Here is a 23211-nt window from a genome sequence, read left to right as displayed (position 1 = left end):
CATCTAAATAGCATTTTATAAAGGATTAATTTTTCAGGACTTTCCTTCAAAAGAATTCTTTTCAGTAAAGAAATACTAAATGAAACATTTTAAGTAAAATTGGCCTAAACTATATAAATGAGTTAGGTAGCCATTTTAAGATATGGTAAGATAGAAAAAAAACTGAAACTATTACAAGTGAATATGCTTCTCAAAATAAAACTAATTTTGCACTTCTGTGCTCCAGTTTGTATCTGAACTCCCCAATAAGAAACGGGGAACTGCTCAGAGTGTCGTGTTTCAGTGTAGTCTTTCAAAGCGATGCCCAAACTTTTGGATTCAAGAATTGATTCATCCTCAGTAAGGTCAACAGTACTATTCTTAATTACTTAAAGATTTGGTTTATTAGCATGTTGATTTCCCAAGAATAGTTGAAATCAACAGAACATGGGGAAGAGTAACTGTTGATAAAACTTTCCTTCCGTTATACCCCTGCTGGTATGTGTTTAGAACTGCTCACCTACTTTTTCAGTCACGTTCTCTGGATGAATTTCTTGTATTTGTTATCAGCCTCTTTGTTAGGAATGCAGGCTGGAACCCATTAAGACTGAAGATTTCTTTGCTTTCTTGCATGTCTTATAATTCTGCAATATTATACATATATTCTCTTATATGTGAATGTCAATTTAAAAACAACAGTTTTCCTCTTTTCAATGATCTTTCGCTTTCAAATGACTGGAAAGTTTTATATAGACTATGTAAATTAGTATAGATTCCCATTACAGAGTATTTTCTTTTTGGTTTTGTCTCTATATAAAAAGAATTCGAAAATAAAACATTAGCTACTGGCCCAATCTGGCCAACCATGATTTATTTTCCTATCAACACTCAAAATTAAATGTTGATATCACTCTCCTGTCATAACCATTATTTTCCTTTTCCATCAATAGAAAGGGATGGATGCCACAAGTTTAGTGATCTACTCGAGGCTATTTGAGATCATTTGTTTCTAAACATTATTATGTTGTGCACGCTGGTACCTCATTGTATACTCAGGGTGGATGAAAGTTCGGCTTATCTGTGTTGCGGGAGCAGCATTTCACTCATCGCACATCCCGCACGTTCTAACAGTGTGCTGTATAGCTGCTTTCACGTATTGTGTCCAGGTGGTTTTTTTTTGTTAATTGTATATATTCCTGCTTTGTTTTACCTACAGTGTGTGGACTCACGTTGAAGTGTTTTGACCTCTTTTAGGACAGTCATAGTCAGACTGGTTGTGTGTGTCGTCTTGTCTGCCTCAGGAAACACCACGACCAGCTGGCTCCACAGCTCATTGTTTTCCTCAAAGTTTGTTTCTCTTTAAAACCTCTGCTCTCGAATTACAGCTGTCTGGTTCATTTTAGCTAATACTCCTTATTTTAATGTGAAGTTATTATTTGTAAGTGTAAGAATTTATAAAAGGATCTACTTTTGATGTATGATGTGTGCCAAAATAGCTTTGGCAAGTCCAGACGCGGCTCAGAGCAGCCAAAGGCCCTCATTTGAATCTAAGCTGTTGGTGAATTAAAACCTGAGAAACTTGAGATAAGCATGCCTAATTGCCTAAAAGAAACTCAAGAAGAAAATGTATTGTAGCTTGTTGATCTTACTTCTTTGATAATTCAAAAGAATCTTCAAGAAATATGTGGACTTCTTACTTATATTCTTGAAATGTGATCACGGCACACAATTGTCATTTGGCACATTCCCAGAAATCCACATCTTTGCATGAGGCACCTGGACATATGTGGCAGGTCTGGTAGAATCAGCTAATTAACAACACAGGCTTAAACAGGCACCTCATCTGGCCGTGCAGTTAGTTGCCTGATGGTGCTCAGCAGGATTGGGTAGTGCTTTTTATTTTTCTATCCTAATGGTCTGCTGCCCACCTAATTTTGCCTTATTGTCAGTCACTACTTACCGCAGCTTGGGGCCCTCCCAGGAGGCTAAATTATTATCAAAGGATTAGGGAGATGTAGCCTTGCAGCTCTGACATTTCTGATTACTTGTCTATGCCAGAACACTAATTAGCTGTGACTAATTAAGAAAAATGTTCCTGCCATAGAAAACCATTTAAAAGAACTGAGAAGTAGAAAAGCAATTCAAAAGCTGAGCAGTGCTCCGATTTGCTGATGCTCTTTAGATTTCCACCAGAGCCTTAACTCACCTTTAATTGTGCTCAGAATTAAAAAAAAAAAAAAAAAAAACTCACATGCAAACTGACCTGAGCTTTTTGCTTAAATAGGAAAAAAAAATTGTTGAGCACCTAAACTCGCTTAGCAATGGTAAAATTGTCTTTGATGAGTGAAAGATGGCAAAACTTTTATTTTCATGGAGAAATTTTTCTAAACACCAAATGTGTAAATGTGCATTTGCGTGCACTCACCCAAGCCAATAACAACGACTTACAGTCGTTGAAGAAATTAGAATATTCTCTCTGCTGATTTCATAAAAGATAGTTGAAATGGTTACAAAGCAACATGTTGAGCGTTTCAAAAGTTATTTAGTATTGATTTCATGCCGCTTTCACATTTAAGACGGTCTGGAAACTCTGACTTCTCCATGCAGAGCCTGGTTTTTCCATGGTGACTCCGCATGCTTGCACTGCCACTAGCCACTAGTGACTTATTAATGAACATACCCGGGCCTCCCCTGAGACCAACATCTCTATCAGCTGACCAGTGTGATGTTTTCATAGAACTGATAGCTACTACTCTCCTTCTCTTCAAACCTAACTTCATAAGCAAATGACACATGGCGTTAAGGCCATTTTATGTTGTGGTGTTTTGAGCTCCCCCTCTGTCAGCCACCCCCTCTACAAGCCTTCACTGGGGTCTGCAAGGGTGGCGCCATTCACACATGGGCACAGCGGTGGCAGCCAGATCGCCGCTACTGACTAAGTCCAACTAAAAAAAAAAAAATCTGTGTAAGGAAGCGGCTATTGTGGTCAACCATCATTAGATATGTTTATTGAATGCATTGAAAGGATACTATGAAAGAACCATTTTCAAAGGTACTTATAAATACCTAAACTCGAGAGAACCCTCATTTCCTGATCTCAGCTCAGCCCTAGGTAAGAGACTATCTAAATTTTGCTATCTTAATATGGGCAAAATATATTGTTTGAAGTAAAGTTCTGACCCCTACCTCACATAAATTCTTTATGCTGTTTTTTAAGCCCATTTCCCCTTTTCCTCTCAGTGAAGAACAAAAAGCAGGTAGCCAGCATCCTCTAGGGAATAATCCATCCTATATATGAAGACTGTTATTAAGGCAACTGTCATACTTGTCTCCTCCAGGATAAATAATCCCCATTTTTTAACTTCTCTTCCTGGGCCCCTTTTCTAGCCCTTTAATCATCTTCGTGGCTGTCCTTTGAAACTTCTCAAAGTGTTCTCTGTCATGCTTAGGGTTTAGAGTCAGGAATAGGATGCAATATTTGAATGTGGCTGAACAAGATTCTTTCCAGCCATATTCCTATGTATGCATTCTAATACATAACTTGCCCATGCTTTTGCTCTACGGATTCTCATGGATTTGGTTCCATACATTCCCCACATTTCTTTTTGTTGACTTTCCCCTCAGTTACTGCCTGTCTTGTACACTATATAATGTATGTGTTTATTGATGTAGAATGTCCACTCAGTTGATGTTTTGAATACATACAGTCTAGTAAACAAATCCAATTCACCATTCAATTACTATGTGTAAGGAATGGTGGTGGATGTTGGCATTAAAAGATTAGGCATTGGTTTTGTCCCAGGTAGTGGGATATGTCTGTCACAATGATTTGGTAGATCCCAATTAGAATAGGAAATTGAAACCACTCTTATTAATCATTTCTTCCTCTAACCAGTATTTATTGGACACTTTCTAAAAGCAACGTACTGTGCTAGAGGCTCAGAATACAATGTTAAACAAGATAGACCAAGTCCCTGCCCTAAGGGAGCTTACATTCTTATGACCAAATGGGTCTTTTGAAAAGGTCGTTCATTTCTACATTAAAGTATTTCATGTTTTCATCTAGAGAATAGGTATTAACAGATTTTGTTTCAAATGGCTGTACTATGGAGAACTAAAATTCAGTGCCCTTTCAAAAGAGAGAGTAGTAATTATTTGTGAAATTTGTTTATTTCTCTCTGTTTCAAGTGGATGATTGGAAACTTGCCCAAAGTTAGGGCCAACACAAAATTTGTACCTAGTGCCAGTGTTTGCAATATCAAATGCCATGACTGTGAGATAAGGATACACTCTCTCTCTTTACCCCTCGTGGATTCTTTGCTCAAAAGCCAGGCTTATACTAGCTCCCAGGAGAAGAGTTCCCTCGTACTGAAGTCAGCAATGCCACAGCAATGATATTTTTCTGCCTTTTTTAAAACAACAGCTCACAAAGCCAACAAGTATAGAAGGCACCTAGGACATGTCACTTAGTGGTGAAAATGCACAGGCAGCACTGCCAGCCATACACCAAACATGCCGTATAGCCTCACATAACCCCCAGGAATGGGTACCAGTACACCTGAGCATATGCTGGAGAGACAGTTCCCTGCTGGCATGACAGACCCTGGAGGGCCAGTCCAAGGGCTGTGCACATTGACATCTGAGCATGTAGCATTATCGTATCTTTGTGTGTAAGAGTGTATATGTGGGCACTCATATATGTACATGGACATGGGAGTTTATTAGTTTACAGTCCTTTCTCCTTTAATGCGTCACCTAAGATGAAATTAGACTGTCACATTTAAAGCTCCGTTTTAGTCCTATGTTAAATTTCTTTAGCCAAATGCAATTGTTTACTTTTCAGTGATTTCTACAACTGTAACATCTATTAAGTTATTTTTCTATTAATGAAATGTGATTCAAGTCAACAATTAACGTGGCTCTGATAATTCTTCTATCCTTTTTCTATTGAAAAGCTGCCCTGTCACTATTATATATGAAGCACGTTAGATTTCCAAGTATTTAAAAGCATTCAGTCCTTTAACAAAATGCAATGCATGCTATGTGCCAGACATTCTGCTAAGAGCTGGAGATATCAATAAAAATGAGACTCGATTGCTGCCTTAGGGATACCCACAGCATTGAGGCAGGTGTATAGTACACTGTACAATATTTTTATAGACACTTGTACAGAGTTCGAGGAGCAGAAAATGTGTAAGCATCTAATTCTACCTAGTAAGAAATAGCATTGGCTTCCTAGGAGAAATAATGGTTGAACTGAGTCTTAAAGGCCGATATGGATCTAGCTAGGGAAATGTACCTGGGGATAACAGTCCAGACCGAGGGGCTGGCATGCCCAGAAACCATAGGTATAGAGAAACCCAAGGTCTCGCAGAGCAGCAGGTCATTCAACCGGTTTACTGAAAATGGTTCCTGTGGGAGTGCACCATGAGTCAGAGACAGAAAGGTGACACTTTACTCCAGTCCTTACAGCACTATCAAGAAGTAATTTTGGAATGATTGTTCCTTATTTTGTATAAGGACACTGAAGCAGAAAGACCGGCTAGTAGTTAATTCTCAGGGCTAGGTTTTTTTCTCAAAACAAACTTGTGCCATTCAATAGCAGTTCCAGGAGTCTAATTTATTTTTATCCATGTTCTACATTATTGATTTAAATGCAGTATTGACCAAAATTTTATATATAGTGTTCAAAATGAGTCAACCAGAGGAAAATGCCATAATGCCCAAATGAACCATTCACAGGCTACATCTGTGCCCTAAACTGGTATATACACCAGTATAACTGTAGTGACCACTGAATTCAGCCAAATCTTTGATTAGTCATTTCAGTCAAAAGATTAGTCAAACTACTGTGCATCCCATCCTTTCTCATTAAGTAGGAGAGAGGGGAACAACTGATTATGTGAAATTTTTGCTTTATAATAACTAGTCTTTTTAGCACCAGTGAAAGAGCCACAGAGTAAACTTACAGAGGCACTTGCCTACTTGATGATAATGGGTAATAAAGAAGAGTAGTAATTTTAATGCCCTTTGTTTTGTGTGGAGAAAGATAGACTAGTTTTGTAATATTACTTTCAGGACATTTTGGAATGAAAAGAATTTGGGATTAGACATGAGTGGAAAAGAGCTTGTGCAACTCCCAATTTGTGGAACTTATCCTGTTATGTAACATATTCTGTTTCCTAACTGCAGAGGAGCTAATTCATCTGGAAATATCTTGGTCATTATAGCCGTACATTTTTTAAAAGAGAAAGTGTGGGGAAAAAGTATTGAACTTTAAAGAATAGGAAAGCGTTTTCAGCATTCAACAAGTATTTATTAGGTACCTACTGTATGCCGACCCTCCAGTGATAGCACATTTTACATTTTCCCTTTCTTAACAGACATCACAGTGCTCATGAACTCTCCTTTGCAGACTTCTTGATAGAGTTAAAAAATGAAAATCACCCTGAATATGAGGTTTTTGAAAACAGAAGAAAAAAAGACATGAATCAAATGCTTCTCTGTTCTGTGTAAAAAGATGAAGAAAGCTGCATGTATAGATCGAGTCCCCTTATGAATGAACCAAGGATCTTTTTTTCATGTTGCATTGCTCAGTTACAGTGAAAACATTTTTTCCAGTATTCCTAAACATTAGCGTGTATGGCACTTTAAGACATCTTAAGAAGGGGACGCTGGGGAGGTGCATAGCACAAGAGCCATTTGGTTGGTTATTCTAACAAGGAGTGTGGTTCTTTTCAAGAATTTTATTTACATTACATATTACATTATGAGGTTTACAAATATCTTTGGTCTTTGCAAATGTGGATTGCATTAACTTGCAAGAAAATGTAATGAGCTTCTTTGAAACAATAAGCATGTCCTGTATTACTTCACAATCCTGTGTTAACAATGACTATCAGGAACCACCAGGAATGGTAATGATTGTTTTCTTAGTTGTCTGCTAGAAGCAACAAAATACCCTTAAAGAATCAGAGATTTTATTGATGGAACAGAAATCCAGACTGTTTTCTAGAAAGAAATGGAATAACCTAGTAGTCGTGAGCACAGACTCTGGAGCATAGATAGAAGACATAAATCTTAACCCTGCCGCTTATACTTGTTGTATAAACTTGAATAAGTGAATTGCTTAGTCTAAACTCAGTTTACACATATGCACAATGGGAATAATAATAGCCACCTCATCAAGGTTGTTGTAAGAATTAAATGAGATTTTAACTGATGCACTTGAACTTCCTGGGGAAGATTTAAAACAGATGCCTTTATAGTCAGAATTCATAAAAATAATAATAGTGATAAGAATAACTGTACCTCACAGTTCTTTATAAATCTCATTCATTCCTCATTATACTTTATTTCATTTTTATATGCCTGTACTTTAACAAAAGGTCAAAATGAATGAGTTAAAAGCAAACAAAATAACAAATGATAGAAAGTCCTGGAACTCTAGACTTGCATTTTCTGGAAGAGTAAAGCAGCATATAAAAAGAGAAAGAATGACAATTGGCTTTTCCCGTCAGTTCATTTTTACGAGAATCACAAGCTATATTGTTTCTAACCATGCCCTTTCCTCTGACAGTCAAATCTAATCTCATTGTATTTCTGGAGAGCATAAGAATCTTATTTTAAAGCTAGATTCATATCATCTATCCTCCATATTACAGATAAGAAAACCGAGGAAGAGAAAAAGCAAGTGACACATTGGCTCAGTTGAGCAAGTAATAGCATGAAGGAGCCAGCACTGCTCGCCCTGTCAGCTTCTGTGTTGATATTCTTCTCCTCCGGTGTGTTGACAGCCAGCCCTCACTGCCACGTCCAGATGCGAGTCTCTCTCTTCCCCCATGAATGTCTGTTTCTGGGTCTAGCTGAGAATGTTGATAGGTGTAGGTTGGGTTGAACACTTCCTGTATTTTTAACCGTAATAGACTGGTTTCAGTTTTCCTTAAATATAGCCCTTACTCCTATTCCAAATCAACAAAAAGTTTATACTAAAAATTTTCAAAATGCTTATGTTGTGAGGGTCTGTTTTGTGGAACCAAATATGATGGTTTCTGTGGGATGCCTTGAATAGAGGAAGGTAATGTTGGTATTATTATATCAAATTTACCATTAATATTAAATTCACATTTTAATGCTTAGAAATGAGAAGTGAGTGGCCACTATATCACAGAATTTAGTTGTATTAAATAGATTTACTGTTGACAAAAGGAACACTCCGTGTATAATGAAGCATTTCTATTTACTTTTTAATATACCGCTGAAACTGTAGGGCATTAACGTTTCTAAGTATTTTGTTGCTCAGTAAAGCTACAAAATGATCCTAAAGAATCGCTTATATTTATCAAACTTACCAAAACCTTCAGCATTTCCAAAATATTATTTGTTCTTTTATTTAACTCAAGTTAGCTTTTAAAAGGTACATATTTCCTAAGGCAAGGTTTTCAGATGATATTTCATTTCAACATGGTGACTCAACATTTGTAAAACAGACAGCTTTTCTTGGAATAAATGAAGAAATACATACATGCTGTGGAAATTTAGCCATTCCATATCTTAGTGCACTAAAAAGTATTGGTTCTTTTTTTTTCCCCTGTTGTTCACCTATTGAGACGAGCATAGCTGGAGAAAAATGAAAATGTATCAACTAGTTGTACCAATTCATAATCAATAAAAAACTGAACACTTAAGCAGAAAATATATCACAGATTTGTTCCCTAGCAAAGCTGTTACTTTTACCTTGCCATCATCATCAGAAGCCACATTCTGACAGAAATCATTTGCTTGAAGCAGCCACAATATATAAACCCTATGTGGTCTTGTGATTCAGATTTAGGAATATCAGCCACAGAGGGTCTAAAGGCATTGTGCATTAGTATGTATTGAGACCTCATTCCAGGTGGCAAGCAGCTGGACTTTTTAAAGATAAAACTTCCAAAATAAATGTGAAGTGCCTGTTTCTAGGCAATAAGTGTTATATTTAATTGAATCATCCTCAAAATGTATAAATTTGGCAGAAAAGGGAGTTGTGCATATTTAATGTATTTGTTTTGTATTTCCACTCGTCAACAGAATAATGAAATTCCTTAGCTACTTCTCTCTAACTTGCATGAAGAAAGCACGGTATGTTGCTAAATCTCTTTTCACCAGCACTGTGGAGAAACAACTTTAATCCTTGTTAGAAAATTGCCGAGTCTGGGACTGACAAAGAGCTCATGCTTGTTCCATTGTTAGTGCTCCCCGGCCCCAAGAGCAGAGCCCTTTTCAGCGGGCGTGGATCCCGCCTGGCTCAGCTGCACTATTTAGGAGAGGAGGTTTGTCAATTTCTATTGACAATGGAGAGAGTTTTTCAGGGCCTGTAGCAGTGCTAACACAGTTGGGGATCAATGCCAGCCATTCAGACTGCACCCTCTTTCATTGCTTTGGTTTGTTAATTCAAGACTAAAGGTCCACTGAGGGGGTTCAGGGTGTTTAAGAAAGCTGATGAACTGCAAGCGCTTATAGCTCTGCTGTGGCAATTTCCATAGTCAGTGGCAACTCTTGGCACCGAGGGAGCTGTGTCCTTGTTGACCCTCTTGTTATTAAAAATGCACAAGTGCTGCGCTTCTCAATATTTCCACACTCTTTCATTGTCAATACCACCTTCTGAGCCCTTCAGCTTGTTGCTCGCTCTAAAGATCTTCTTAGATTGGGTTTGAAAACTTCACCTTAAACACTAGATTAGACTGATGTTCTGTTTTCCGTGCTCCTGTTGATTTGTTGAACCTTCCCAGGGTTGGAAAGCAAGTAGCAGCTTGATGGGGAGACGGGCTGCTAATATGATTTACCAGTCTACAGTCATGCACAATAAGTGTGAATAAATACAGGGGTCTCACAGAGTCAACCCTAGCCTTTCCTTTTCTTTTCTTTTTGCTTTAAAAGAGATATCTCAAGAAAATGAAGTGAGTAATGCATGCCCTTACAGGAGCTGAATGAACCACAAGAAGAAAAAAAAAAAAGCATATTTTTTGTTAAAGTGGTAGGCTGCTGTCATGGATTGATGTAGAAAAAGAAAAAGTAGACTATACACTTATTGCTTTCTTCCTAAGTAGACCCAAACACAGAATGTGGCCCTAATGCCATGCCCGGGACTTCAGTGCGAGCCACAGCGCCCCTTCCTTGTCATCCCCTGAAGGGGAAAGTAAATAGTTGACCAAGTTGTTTTATAAAATTAACTTTTCCAAAATGAAAGGACATTTTCTGACATTCACACTTTACTGCACATTCACTCTTTTCAATTTTTTTTTCCTCTTTGTTTGCTTTGGGGGGTTGGTTTGGTTTGGTGGAGGGAGAAGCTAACCTACCTTTGACTTTTTTCTCAACATGAAAAAATAGGACCTAGCATACTCCACATCCAAAAGGAGAACACATCAATTCCAGCCCCAGAAATAGGAAAGTGCTAGTGATTTCTGTTTGGTGGTTTTGTCTGCTTGCTTGCTTGTTTGGGGGTGTCTGTGTGTATTTTACCATATACAAGAAAGAAGCAGTCCTATTGGGTTTTTTGTTGTTGTTAGCTTATTCTTAGTAGCAACATAAACTCTGAGCTAAGCTACTGTTTTCTCATTTGCTTGATTTATCTGCAATTCCTCCAAATGCTTTGATTTAGGAACCAAAAATATGCATTCTTGTCTGACAGAATAATTTCTCATATAGAATTTTTCTTATAGAATAATTCGTTTGCCTTTAAAGTTAGATGATGATAAAGTAGCTTAAACATTTTACTTAACAATAGTTCTCTTTTTTCTCTGTTTATACAGTTAACTTTAGATCATTTTATTCCCAAAGTACTTTTCTCTAAAATTATAATTTTGGCATTGTCTTAAGTTATCATATTAATAATAAATTTCTGTTACATTAGGTGTCCTTTAGATTATCACTTAATCATAAGTATCATTTATATGTAATGAGAAAATGAAGTTAAATTAATGTTAAATGATGTAAGGATTTTTTTAAGAACATAGAGATGCATATGGAGTAGTCTTAAAGTATTTTCATTTTCCTTAAATTCGTACAACTTACCATATATAGTAACTTTACAGTCTAACAAACAGATTAACTAGTATGTTATGCTAGACTTCCTTCAATATATCATATTTTGTCCCCACCAACAAAAAAGCAAAATTTATTATCTCCTGCAGAAGGACAATAATTTAAGAGTCATAACCATTATGACAACATTTTAGCTTTCAAATTATCTGAAGAGTGGTGTTGGGGTGAGGGTCTTAATTCAGTATACTCATATTCAAAATACCAGTGAATGTTTACCTGTATTAAAATAGAAATCAAGAAGTTGAGGCTGTAAATAATTTGAAATAAGGAACTGTAGAATTTGAATAATATCAGAAATTAAAATGAGTATCTATAAAAGATTCTGAGATTTAATGTCAGCTGAAGTACTCAATTCATTAGCAGTTTATTTTTTAAGAATTTAGGAATGTAAGTATCTCGTTTTATAAAACGTATTTCTGACACTTTTACATGTCCTGAAAATTAAGAAAGTAATCATTAGGAAAGAGCAAATTGAGTACACGAATAACATTTTTTTAAAAATTGTAGTCTGTCCCACATTTTAAAAACTGGAAATATTCATTCATCCATTTGATATCATAGTATTTAGTAAATCAGTTGATTTTAATTAGCTTATCTCGTTTTATGCGTGTATGTTCAGTATACTAACAAATTAATAGAAATAAGTCTGATGAAATGTGAAACTAATTCATCTTTAACTTATGCTTTAAATACCATTTCTTATGCTAAATTTTATTGAAACAATGTTAATACAAGTACAGAAGAAGTTCAGACTTATTTGTATCACAGGAGATTTCTCTTAAAAGTTGAATTTATTGTTTTATTATATGAAGAAAAATATTTTTTAACATTTTTTCTGTTTGAATGCCTAAGAACAGATGCACACACATATGTGATCTGTATTGTCACTATGTTTGTGTATACAAACAAGGCACAAAATTTCTTCCCTTTCAAAAGCTCTTTTATTGTTTTCTAAGTGCTGGATGGACTTTGATATTTCTCACGGTTTCCTGAATGAGTAGCATTGTTATTCTTACAGTATGACCTAAAGCTGCCTCTGGCACATGGTCACTGAATCTCTGAAAATATCACCACTAATGGCAGATTGCCTTTTTTTGAAAATGGGAATAAAATTTCTCCTTTTACTATACTCCCAGACATTATGTAGGAATAGGAAATTACATTAGAGAAGAATTTCAGTTTTTCCCTCCAGAAAGGTATAATAAATAGAAAAAAAAATATGAACCCTAGAAAAAAACTTGCAAAATGAAACAGATCTTTTCCTTTCATAATGTGGTCAACTGACATCTGTTTTGTGATTCTTATAAGACACAAGAATTCCATCCTGGTAATGTTCCCTCCTAAGATCTCAAATCTTTATTTTAAATGGCTTTAAAACATCTTGGCAAATATGTAACAAGCGATAGTAGATAAGTGTGTGGCTGAGGATTACTGTTCAGTAAGCTGTGGATATTTTTTGCCATCACTCTTAAAATGTTATTTCTATGTATTGACTACATGCATTATGGCATAACACATCTACTCTTGGATTTTTACATAACATACAGGATAATAGGAAATTTTCCTTTGGAAATAATTTACCTGTTTTTTCCTGCTGTTTGGCAGTCCATTCAGTCCCATAACATGTAGTTAATACCCATTGTTACCTACAAATTACAAAGCAGGCTGCCAGGCTGCAAGTGCAGAAACACTGTTTCCCCGTGAATATGTTACAGCTGAAAGACGGCAATGTTAATTCATGTAAAGAACAGCCTAGGTCAGCTTAGCAGATTTTCTAGCCAAACATACAATTCGGTTAACAGGAAATTATAGCATTATTGACTTCAAGTGCTGATCTGTGGTCATTTCAGAGTGTTCCATTACCCCCTCATTACCAAATCTGTTAAATGAATGCTGCACAAGTTGTTTTCTGTTTTGTCCTCCTCCCCTCTGCCCCCATCTTTCTTTCCAGCAATGGTACAGCAATTCCATGAAAGTCATTTGTGTGTGGTTGGCTGATAGATTAGACCTTCAGCTTCATATTTACCAACTGAAGACGCTCATCAAGATTGTGAAGGTAAACAAAATGTGTCTAGATGTGAATTGCCCACCAAGCTATACAGAATAATGGCAAGAAATTGACATACAAGAAAATGGTATTTGATATAACTGAGTGGATGTAAGTACTTTAAAAACATCACTTTCAGCAATGATGTGCTGCTGTTTGCTTCCATTTTCAGTTAGATTACTAAATAAATATAAATGTATCTTTTTGCACTAACAAAAAATATTTTGTTATCAAGTAATCACATTTTAAGGTAATGTACATTAAGACCCTAGCGCATTTACCTGAATGTAGTAGGTCCACAATAATTTAGTATGACTTTTCTTGAGTATAGAAATGTTTTCTCCTAATGCATTTCCTTCATATTTATTAGGATCATATATCATTATGAGGGCTTTCGAATTGTATTTGCCAATAGGATAAGGAGCATCTCCTTTATTCTGTTATATACTGATACGAAAGTGATACATTATCACTGCCTGAATTCTTTTGGAAGCATGCCCCTTCTTATCTGTAAGAGATGATCAGTTTGAGTGTTGGGTACCATCAAAAACTACTAACAGATATCATTTCAGTTCAGCAAGGCCATTTTGGTTTTTGCTCCTCAAGAGAAAAGGTAATAACATACATGTTATATTTAGTGAATAGGGGCTTTAAAATAATATATTTATTCAACATGATTTTTGACATTTTGTAAATTCTAGTAGAATATTTACTCCAAGAATAACTTTTTTTAATTGAGAAAAATCCTACCTTATGGCTAAAAACATAACTCTAGGCTATTGAGAATCAGCTGTTCCTTTAAACAGATGACCTTTACTTCCATTTTAGCACCATTTATCAAAGTGATACATAAAAATGTGTATGTGCATATTTACGCATGCACATACACATAGGCACCTATATATGTGCGTGTGTATATATGCACATACATATTAATGTATATGTGGATATGTGTGTGTATATGCGTATATGTACACACACACACATAGACACAGTGATTCTCAAAGTGCCATTCCTGGCCTAGCATTATCAGCATCACCTGGGAACTTGTTAGACATGCAAATTCTTGGACCTTACCCTAGACCTGCTGAATCAGAAACTGAGAGTGGGGCCAGCAATCTATATATTAACAAGCCCTCCAGATGATATTCAAGTTTGAGAAGAACCACTGCGTTACATCCTTAAAGGAAGTTTCCACCCACATTAAAATATTTTCCATCATTCTCTTGGTTCCTGCAGTCTAACTAGAATACACATTCTTTTATGCCATAGACGCACACATTATCGCAGATTAGAAAGATCCACAAATCGGAAAGTTCTGTTCTAAAGTAAGAAATTGGCAAATCTGGAAGAGAGAACCAGATCTATAATGTCCCAGTAATAGCAATCATGATGAGTCATAAATAACATGTATAATTATAGCCACTCACTAATTTTTAATACTATTAAACACATTACATTTCAATGCACAAAATACCTTTGATCCAGAACCCTTCTTACCAGCTGTTATGTATTTTACAAGGAAACTGAAAGCACACTGTGATACATTCATATTTGCATTAGTTTCTCCATTGTTTCTTCCTTGTTTCTATCAGTATGACTTAGAGAGCTTTCAAATGAAGTTTGTTTTTCATAGAAGAGAATCAGGATAATCTGTCTTTACCTTCTAAATATATGTACGTGTTAAGGTTTCAGTCTACACTGTGACTAATATTGGGATTAGCTGGTTACCCTTATGATCAGCCATATTTTCAAGCCAATGTCTACTGTGTTCAGAATGTGAGAAATTACATATTCAGCTGATTGGTATTGCTAGATTAAGCTCTTTACTTTGTTGTTAGAATAAAAATATCCATCTTTTATTAACCCATCATTTTTTTCTTTCAAAGTTATTCCTTTTCTCACATTCAGACATCGTTACAGTTAAAGATCAAGCGCCAGTGAATATTTTAGCAGAAAAGAAAAATAATCTCATAAATTACATGATGACATTTCCATTGTACTTGAAGCCAATCAGTTTATCTTATTTTAATATATTCTTCATAATGACTACCAATAGTCAAGACTGATAAATATGAAATTAAATTTCATGAATATGTTTGACTTTCCATGTTTTGTTTTCCACAAGCAAGTCCCCAGACTCAGTGAAAGCTTTCTTGGGCTGATATATTTAATCAAGTCCTATGGATTTATGTAATAATTAAAAGTGATTATTTCCACAATGAAAATCAGGATGAATTAATAATTTAATGTTCTAAATATTTTTTCCTACTTTGAGTATAAACAGACTTGAACCAATTTCATACAAAGCTTCGTCATTCTTCAGAACCTATATGGTTATGTTTATAATGATCATTTCCCAGTGAATTTAAGAAGCTGTTAAATAGCCCATGTATAGCATTGTGAAGGCCCCTGAGTAGGCTTTGCTTCCATCCAGATCACTTAGACTTGGCCTCATGTTACAGCAAAGTCATGCGTTCTGCCCAGGAGTCAAGCACTGGCAATCTAGTCCTTACTGCTCACAGGCATTTTCATTCTTCTGTGCCCATGGAGACCCAGATGCCGTCAAGATTTATGTGATAGCCAACTTTATCCCACTTAGACATTAATTGGTTCATTCATGTTGCTCACTAAGAGAAAACAAATTCCCGTAACATTTTCACAAAATATTTAGAACTAAGAAATTATTTGCAAAGTTTTAACATCAGACTTATTTGGGGAGGGGAAAAATAGAATCCTCAAATCAAACTGGCTGATGGGTTGGTGTTCTCCCTAGTGGCCATATGACATTTAGAAGCAGTTAACATAAATCAGCTGCCTCTTACTAGGAGAAAAGAAGACAAGTGAGCAGTGCCCCATGGCCGGCACTTGTCCTAAATAAGAGCCAAGCAGACTTGCATTGGCAGCCACAGAGGATGTCCAAGTGTCGGTAACATTTTATGAATTCTAAAAAGACAGCGAGATTGCAAGGATACCTGCCCTTCAGCTCCCCTAACTGGTTATTGCTTGCTAATAAAATAAGGAAGTGGAGTCTTAATTGTATGTAAATTAGAAAGCCTTCAGGACTGCAAATCCACAATAGAAATCTGTCCTGGCCAACTTATTGATAATTAAGCTAAGTCTAAGGAAAGTCATTCCAATAAAATAAGAAAGTAGGACTCACAAACTCAGTCTGTAATTGTCAGTGGAACAATAATACTAAATAAATAATAAAAATTATATCAGATACATCATCTGTAGATGAATATTTTGTGTTTTTGATACATTTTTAACTATTACACTATTATAGGCTTGGACACAAATCTGTATAGTAATAATACCATGTATGTCAACTACCACATTCTCGAGGCAAAACTTACCTTTCAGGGTTATTTCACAGGTTCTGATGCAAATTACCACAAATTTTGATGTAAGAGAGTACCACCTTAGTAATAATAAGCTTAATAGCTTAGAAAAAGAATATGAGGATGGTGGTTGTGTCTTAAAATATTACAATCTAAGTGAAAATAGTTTTGATCATTTAAGAAAAACAACACTCTCTGAAGCTAAATTTTACTTGCTGTTGAGATACCAACTTCAGATACTGTACAGCATTCCTCACAGTTCAGTTTATTTTGGGGCATGTGGTAGAATTTTCAAATATGAATTTTATTTATAACAAGTGATTATCCAAATGAAAAAATTATTATTCATCCTCCATACTTACTTTTGGCATATCAGTTCTGAAACTTGGTGTGATACTGTGGGGCATAAGTCAGATGAAAGAAGACGGGAAGGTTTTACTGAAAATACCAATGGCCCAACTACGTTGTAATGGTTCTCCTCCTTCCCAGAAGTCTGTTAGTAGGCCAGGTGTGATATCAAGGGGATTAAGATGCCATCCATTAGCACTTTCTAGCTCATGTGAATAAGCAACTTCAGCTCAACTTTCTGAATATTATCTTTTCCTTCTGTGTCAAGTGAAGTCAAGCATCCTTTAATGTTAATTTCCAACTATTGGAGTTGTAATATTGAGCCATGAAGTACAACATTCATTCTCCTTATTTGACTTTTTTCATCTATTAAGTGCAAACAAACAAACAAAAAAAAGACTACTAGCAATCATTTAGAACAGAACAGTGGCACATTGGTATGTACTGGTACTTTTAGGCCAGTCCATTGAAATTTGACTGTTTGATACTCTAAATCTAACATAGGACAGTAAAAACATCTTAAAAGATATTTAGCATTAGAAATAGCCTTAGAAGTGCCCCTACAGAGTGGGATATCTTCATTTCTTATTTGCTTCCCCATTGAACTAATTCTAGACTTTTCCTACAAATTTAAAAATCAGTAATAAAATGCCAGTCTTGCTTAGTCATAGAAAAATCGCATATGAAGACAATTTCACTTAAGGGGAGAAGTGAAATTAAGAGGAGCTTTGTAGGTTATGTATCTTAAGTGCCACAGAACTCGGAGTTCTGTTGCTTTGTTGTTGTTTTTAAGAATCACTGTATAAACAATAACATGGCATTTGTTCTATTTTTGACATAATACACCAAATTATAATTTACTGTTTCCCAAAAAAATATAAATATGTGTTTTATTAGCCAATCTATGGAAGCTCTGTGCCAGAATTTGACACTTCACATTCCAATGGAATTTCGAAAGGAAAGGGCAAAATTCGTACAGACATTTGGGTGTACACAAATTTTTACCCAGTGGTACATATAAATAAATTTTATAATTCACAAATGCTGAAAATGCAAACTTCTTTTATTGATAACAGGATTAATCCTCTCCTTCCACATACCTCCCCAAAAAGCTAATGCATTTTATAAAATGTAATGTATTTTTCAGTATTGAAGGAAAGTTTCCTCAATTGAAAAACTAAGAATTCCTTCATATTAAAAGTGTACATAAGTACATATCATTTTATCTTTGCAAGTTATTCAAATAGTAAATTCTGTGCAATTAGTAATATTTGGGGGGAAAGCTCATTTGTCATCAGATAGTCACAACATTTTGATCTATTCATAGTGATTGTAGTTTGAATAGCACTATCCAAAGTCTCATTTCATTTTCTCCTCAGAAATACACCAGCAAGATGGTTGACATGGGCAGCTACAATCTGAATCCATTAGTGGATTGTCCAAGATCATTTTTGAAATGCCAACTGATTGCATATACATATAGACATACATATACGCATCTATATGTGTTATCCATAAGTTATCTAAGCAAATTCTCTCTTCTTCCTCCAGAAAACCTATAGGGACTTCCGACTGCAGGGTGTGTTGGAAGGCACACTGAACAGTAAGACCTACGATACTCTGCACAGGCGCTTAACAGTAGAGGAGGCTACAGCCTCTGTTTCGGAAGGAGGAGGACTTCAGGGCATTACAATGAAAGACAGTGATGAAGAAGAAGGCTGATAACGCACAGCTCTGAGCAAGAGAGGAGGACCTTGACGTTGTTTATTTTGTACCTTTCCTTGATTGTTTCCTTTCCGCTGATTGTTTGGACCAAATAAAAATGCTTGTATTTCACTCCACATTTAAAAAGTAAACCTGGAAGCAGAGTGAAAGGGGAAAATACCAAGTATTTTTTTGAAGAAGATCAGCCTCTTTTCTGTGTAACTTGACCTAAAATGAGCTTTGGCTCCATGTGTGATTGGAACATGAGCTTTTTTTTTTCCGGAAGATTTGACTTTTTTTTCTGTAATCACATCAAAGTAATGTCCTGTGTGTGAAGTGAGATATGTGTTTCTCATAACATTGTGAGAAGCCATTTCTGATCACTGCACCAGCTCTATCGTACCCTTGTTAAAATAATGTGTACCTGGCAGTTTATCATTTGTGTGCAAGATTTGTTTCATAGTTAATTACCATTGTTGTGAGGTGTGTAAAAAACTTTAACCTTGGTTCCTAATACTCTGAGTTGGCCTGCAGGAGTATTCCTGGGCTTAAAGGACTGCCAAACCCAAATATAGACTAGACTATCCAGTGGGCTTGTGTCTTGTTCTATTCTGAATATTTCTTTTTTCAAGTGTAAAAAATCCCTAAGTATGGTGTAGTAAGTGTCCTGCCATCAACATACCATATTCTTCTACTTCTCAGTGTAACAGCTTACAGGCAATAAAAATCCATTTGGTCACAACCCTTTCTGTATTTATTAGACTTGTATAAATTAAATGCAGTAAAAAATGTTTGCAGTATTACAAACATCCCAAGAATTTGGCTCCATGTTTTTGTTGTTTGTTTTGTTTACCATCAGATGAATAAAAGATATTAACACTGCTTTGTACCTAGTAGACACACACATTTGTTAAAAGGAAATAGTTACTATGGCAGCATATTTCCGTCGCAAAGGTAATGTTGACCATATACTCATATATTGTGTATTATTAACATTAGCAATTAGTGTTAACTAATAATGAGTAAGTAATACTAGGAATGCTAGTAATGTTAGCTAGCAATTGCCCTATTATTTCTTCTCCCAAAGTATTTTCTTGCTATAGTTTTGAAAGACATGATAGTATTATGCTTTGTAATTTATGAATTTTGATTTTTGTATTTTTTCCTAAAATATAACTGGCATCTTGTGCTACTACATTCATAAGTAATTTTTAAACCGAGTAACTTGGGCCGGCCCCATGGCTTAGTGGTTAAGTGCGCGCGCTCCGCTGCTGGCGGCCTGGGCCCTGAACCCCAGGTGCGCAGCAACGCACCACTTCTCCGGCCATGCTGAGGCCGCGTCCCACATACAGCAACTAGAGGGATGTGCAGCTATGTCATACAGCTATTTACTGTAGCTTTGGGGGAAAAAATAATAAAATTATAAAAATAAACCGAGTAAATTAATGCAAAATAAGTGGAGATATCCCTGAACTTATGTAAACTTAAATTCTGAGACTTTGGAAGTGGTAACAACTTCTTGGACATCCAAATTCCTTCTCCCGTGGTGGTACAAATGGTAACTAGGTACCCAGACTAGCCCACAAAAATCTCTCTAATCCAGAGTTGTTAGATAGTATTGTTTTGGCTCAATTTCTGAGTCCTAGGGGTAAGAGACCCTGTGATACAAAATAAACATGCAAGGAGATTGCCTCCCCTTTCCTGCATTAGAGACTAACTACTGGCTCGGTATTGTTGAAAGGCAATTTGGGAATGCTCTCTCCCTTCTCTTCTCCACCCTCACGCCCGATACCATCCTTTCTTCAAGCTCACGGGTGTCCAGTCATGCTACCCTCAACTCCCCGCTGGTACCCTCCCCAAGCTTGCTGCTGCACAGCTCAAACGAGTCTATACTTGGAAAGTACCCGCCATTCTTTTCCTGTAAATAACACGTCTGTTCCTTGATGCAGCTCATCTCAGAGTGACTGGCGATTTTGTCCTGAAGTATGAATGACTGATGACCCTCCCTTAGCCGTATATGTACATTCAAAGAAATATCTAGCTGGTAGAATTCAGAAATAAAGGGGAGAGCATGTGTTGCAGGGGGAGGTACTGGGGCCAGCAGGAGGGTCTTGCTGCTGGCCTGACCTTGTTAACCTGCCTACTGGCCCTCTTTGCCCGTCAGCCTCTTGTAGCTTCTCTCCAGATTTTGGAGTTCTCTGCTCCTTCCCTTCTATGCCCAAGAGATTTCTGGAAGCTCTATTCCCCACTCCAACTTCCACAGCGAGGACAACAGCAGTCAAAGGCAGGTAATGGAGAGGCTTACAGTTTTATACGGAGTAACTGGACTAACCTTGGAGCCACAGAAAGGTGTGTAAAAAGAAATTTATAAAGTAACTCTGAAAAAGACTGAAAAGTCGTTTTGGGGTTTTTGCCCAGAAATGCTCCTCAACATAACTGCAAATTGCTTGAAATGACTTAATAATTGTTCATTGGTGTGTCTAGCTGCTGGGGTGAATGCGGAAACATCTATCTATTAAAGGAAGCCAAGTGTTATTCTTTAAAAAGTAGTATCTTGTTAAAAAGTTTCGTTGAAAACCTAACAAGTCTTGCTCTACCCTCCTAAATAGTTTGACGGAAGGGCAAAAAAAGTACATTCTTCAGAAAGTCTGGTCAGTGTTGCAGGAGAAAATAATTCATACAGTCTAATTGTCCAGCCAGAATGGGTTTATTAAACAAGCCGTCTAGAAGGAGAGTTCTCCAAACATTGTTGGAGAAAAATAGTGATAATGCCTTTTCCCGGAAAGGGAAAGAACCACACAGAGCTTAATGTAAAACTCTCGACTCCAGCTGTGGGTCGTTCTTGCATTCACGGATTTTTCCACTTGAATTCCCTTTAGTTCTTATTCATTGTCCCTCTCTCTGGAGAAAGGATTTCCTGCTACTTTTGCAATAAACGCCAGTGCAAAGTGTCTCGGGGCTCCCACCCCGCCCCTCAAGGTCGTAGCGGGGCCTGGCCTGGCGCTGCCCTCCTACGTCCCGCGGCGACCGTGGATGAGAGGGTCCCTGAGCTCCTGGAAGGTGCGCCTGGTGGGAAAGAGGTCATTCGGCCGTCGCCGCTCATGGAGCCCCGAAACCCCTTCCCGTTGCGCGGTCTGCCTCCCGAGAGGGGCACGCCCCGAGCCAAGTCCCGTAGGGACTCCCGGCCCTGGCGCCAGGGACAGGAGGCCAAGCTCACCGGACGTTGGTGGGATCCCCGCCCGGAGAGCAGACCCGGCCTTCGGAGTCCCTCCCGCCACGCGTTTAAGTAGAAGGACACGAAGAGAGAGATTAGAGCAAAAGCTTGGTGGCTTTTATTTCTTACTCCCAAAACAGAAAATGGAAATTTCCCGGTCCAGGTCCCTAAAGGGAGGGATGATAGATCGACGTTCCTGGAAGATATTCACGCGCCGCTGGCGGCGGAGCATCTATTCGCCGGGATAGCAACCGAGTCGGCCCCCCCGCGCTCGGCGCCGCTCCCTTCACTGCAACCCGCGGCCCCGCCGACAGCCCTGGACCCATCAAGTGCCGGAGCACAGCGCTCATGCTGTCCTTACATTGAGTGTCCCTCCTCACCCTGCTGCCCCAGTACTATGCAGGGGGATGCGGTGGGGAGTGGGTCTCCTTTTCCCTTCAAGTCCTGCTCGCTGGATAGGCAGGAACATTTGGGGAAGGCCCGCGGCTCAGTTGGCCCCTGTGCTTTGCTGCAGATGGAGTCCAACCCACGGGCCGGGGAGGCCGGGCAAAGGCGAAGAAGAGCGGCGACCCCGGAGCGGCGACGTCCCTGAAGCGCGCGGCTGGGCGGGTGCCCCCGCAGGGAGATCAGGGCAAGGCTTTCCCCCAGGGTTGGCAGAAATATGGGATGCAGAGCGGCCTTAAGCTGCTCCTCTCTGTGACGCTGAAGTAAGATTTTTAAGGGAGCAGAGGCGGGTACGAGCTGTGAACGCATAGCTCTGAGCCTGGGTTCAGAAGTCACGAGTGACAGTCAACCGCGGCCTTTATCCTTTATCCGTGTGCAATATTTGATCGTTTTAGGGGAGAAGTAGGCACTGGAATGTGAGCTTGTACTACTGAGAGAAGAGGAGGTGAGAGAAGAAGAATTCGATGTTTCCCAAATGAAGACCTCTTATTTAAGAACTACCCAGAAACATGTGCACGTGACACAACATGGGGAACCGTAAAAAGCCGGGGTCTTAGAAACTGAAAAGCCTGGATTTGAGTCCTAACAGCTACACTTCTTCCCCGTGTCTGGGCTCTGTGTCCTTGGGCAAGTTACTTAACCTCTCTGAAATGAGCACTTCGTAAGGAAGGTAGTTGTAAGAATTAGAGGCATGTAATAAGTTGTGGCCATTATTAACTATTTCTCAATGTGGGGATGGACTCCGAAGAAACCACGGGAGGCCAGCCTCTGCAACATGCACCACCGCTCTCACGGGCCATTCTCTCGACTTTGGCACAGGGTCCTTCTAGATCACAATCAGCTCCACGAATCTTCAGCCCTGCCCCTGGCGTGGCCGTGGATTGGCTAGAATTGTCCAGTCCTGGGGTTATATATACGGCCCGCCTAGTGGGAGGAGAGGAGGAGACCGGGAGGGGCAAGCCAGCCCCAGAAGGGCCGGCATTGCAGAGAGCGGTTCCCGGAGCTGCGGTTGGGAGGGGAGGCAGCTGAGACATGTCTTTGGGTCC

At 38.1% G+C, this 23211-nt stretch overlaps 1 protein-coding gene across 6 annotated transcripts in view; it reads left to right on the top strand.

Moving 5' to 3' along the window:
- Positions 1-19390, top strand: part of CADPS2 (calcium dependent secretion activator 2) — a 496283-nt gene extending 476893 nt beyond the window's left edge. For 4 of the 6 annotated variants that reach the window (XM_087430207.1, XM_004418749.3, XM_087430182.1 and 1 more), the window contains 2 exons: positions 13016-13120; positions 18355-19390. In XM_087430207.1, the coding sequence (XP_087286333.1) occupies positions 13016-13120; positions 18355-18525 (276 nt within the window). In that variant the 3' untranslated portion in view covers positions 18526-19390. Of the gene's footprint in view, positions 1-7643; positions 10781-13015; positions 13121-18354 lie in introns of those variants that run through there. The other 2 variants (XM_087430199.1, XM_087430213.1) reach the window with 2 other exon arrangements.
- Positions 19391-23211: the final 3821 nt, after the last annotated feature.

Source organism: Ceratotherium simum, chromosome 1 (assembly GCF_057802395.1).
Source record: "Ceratotherium simum simum isolate JZ-2026a chromosome 1, ASM5780239v1, whole genome shotgun sequence".
In the NCBI taxonomy this organism is placed as follows: domain Eukaryota; kingdom Metazoa; phylum Chordata; class Mammalia; order Perissodactyla; family Rhinocerotidae; genus Ceratotherium; species Ceratotherium simum.
This window is presented reverse-complemented; position numbering and strand designations above follow the sequence as displayed.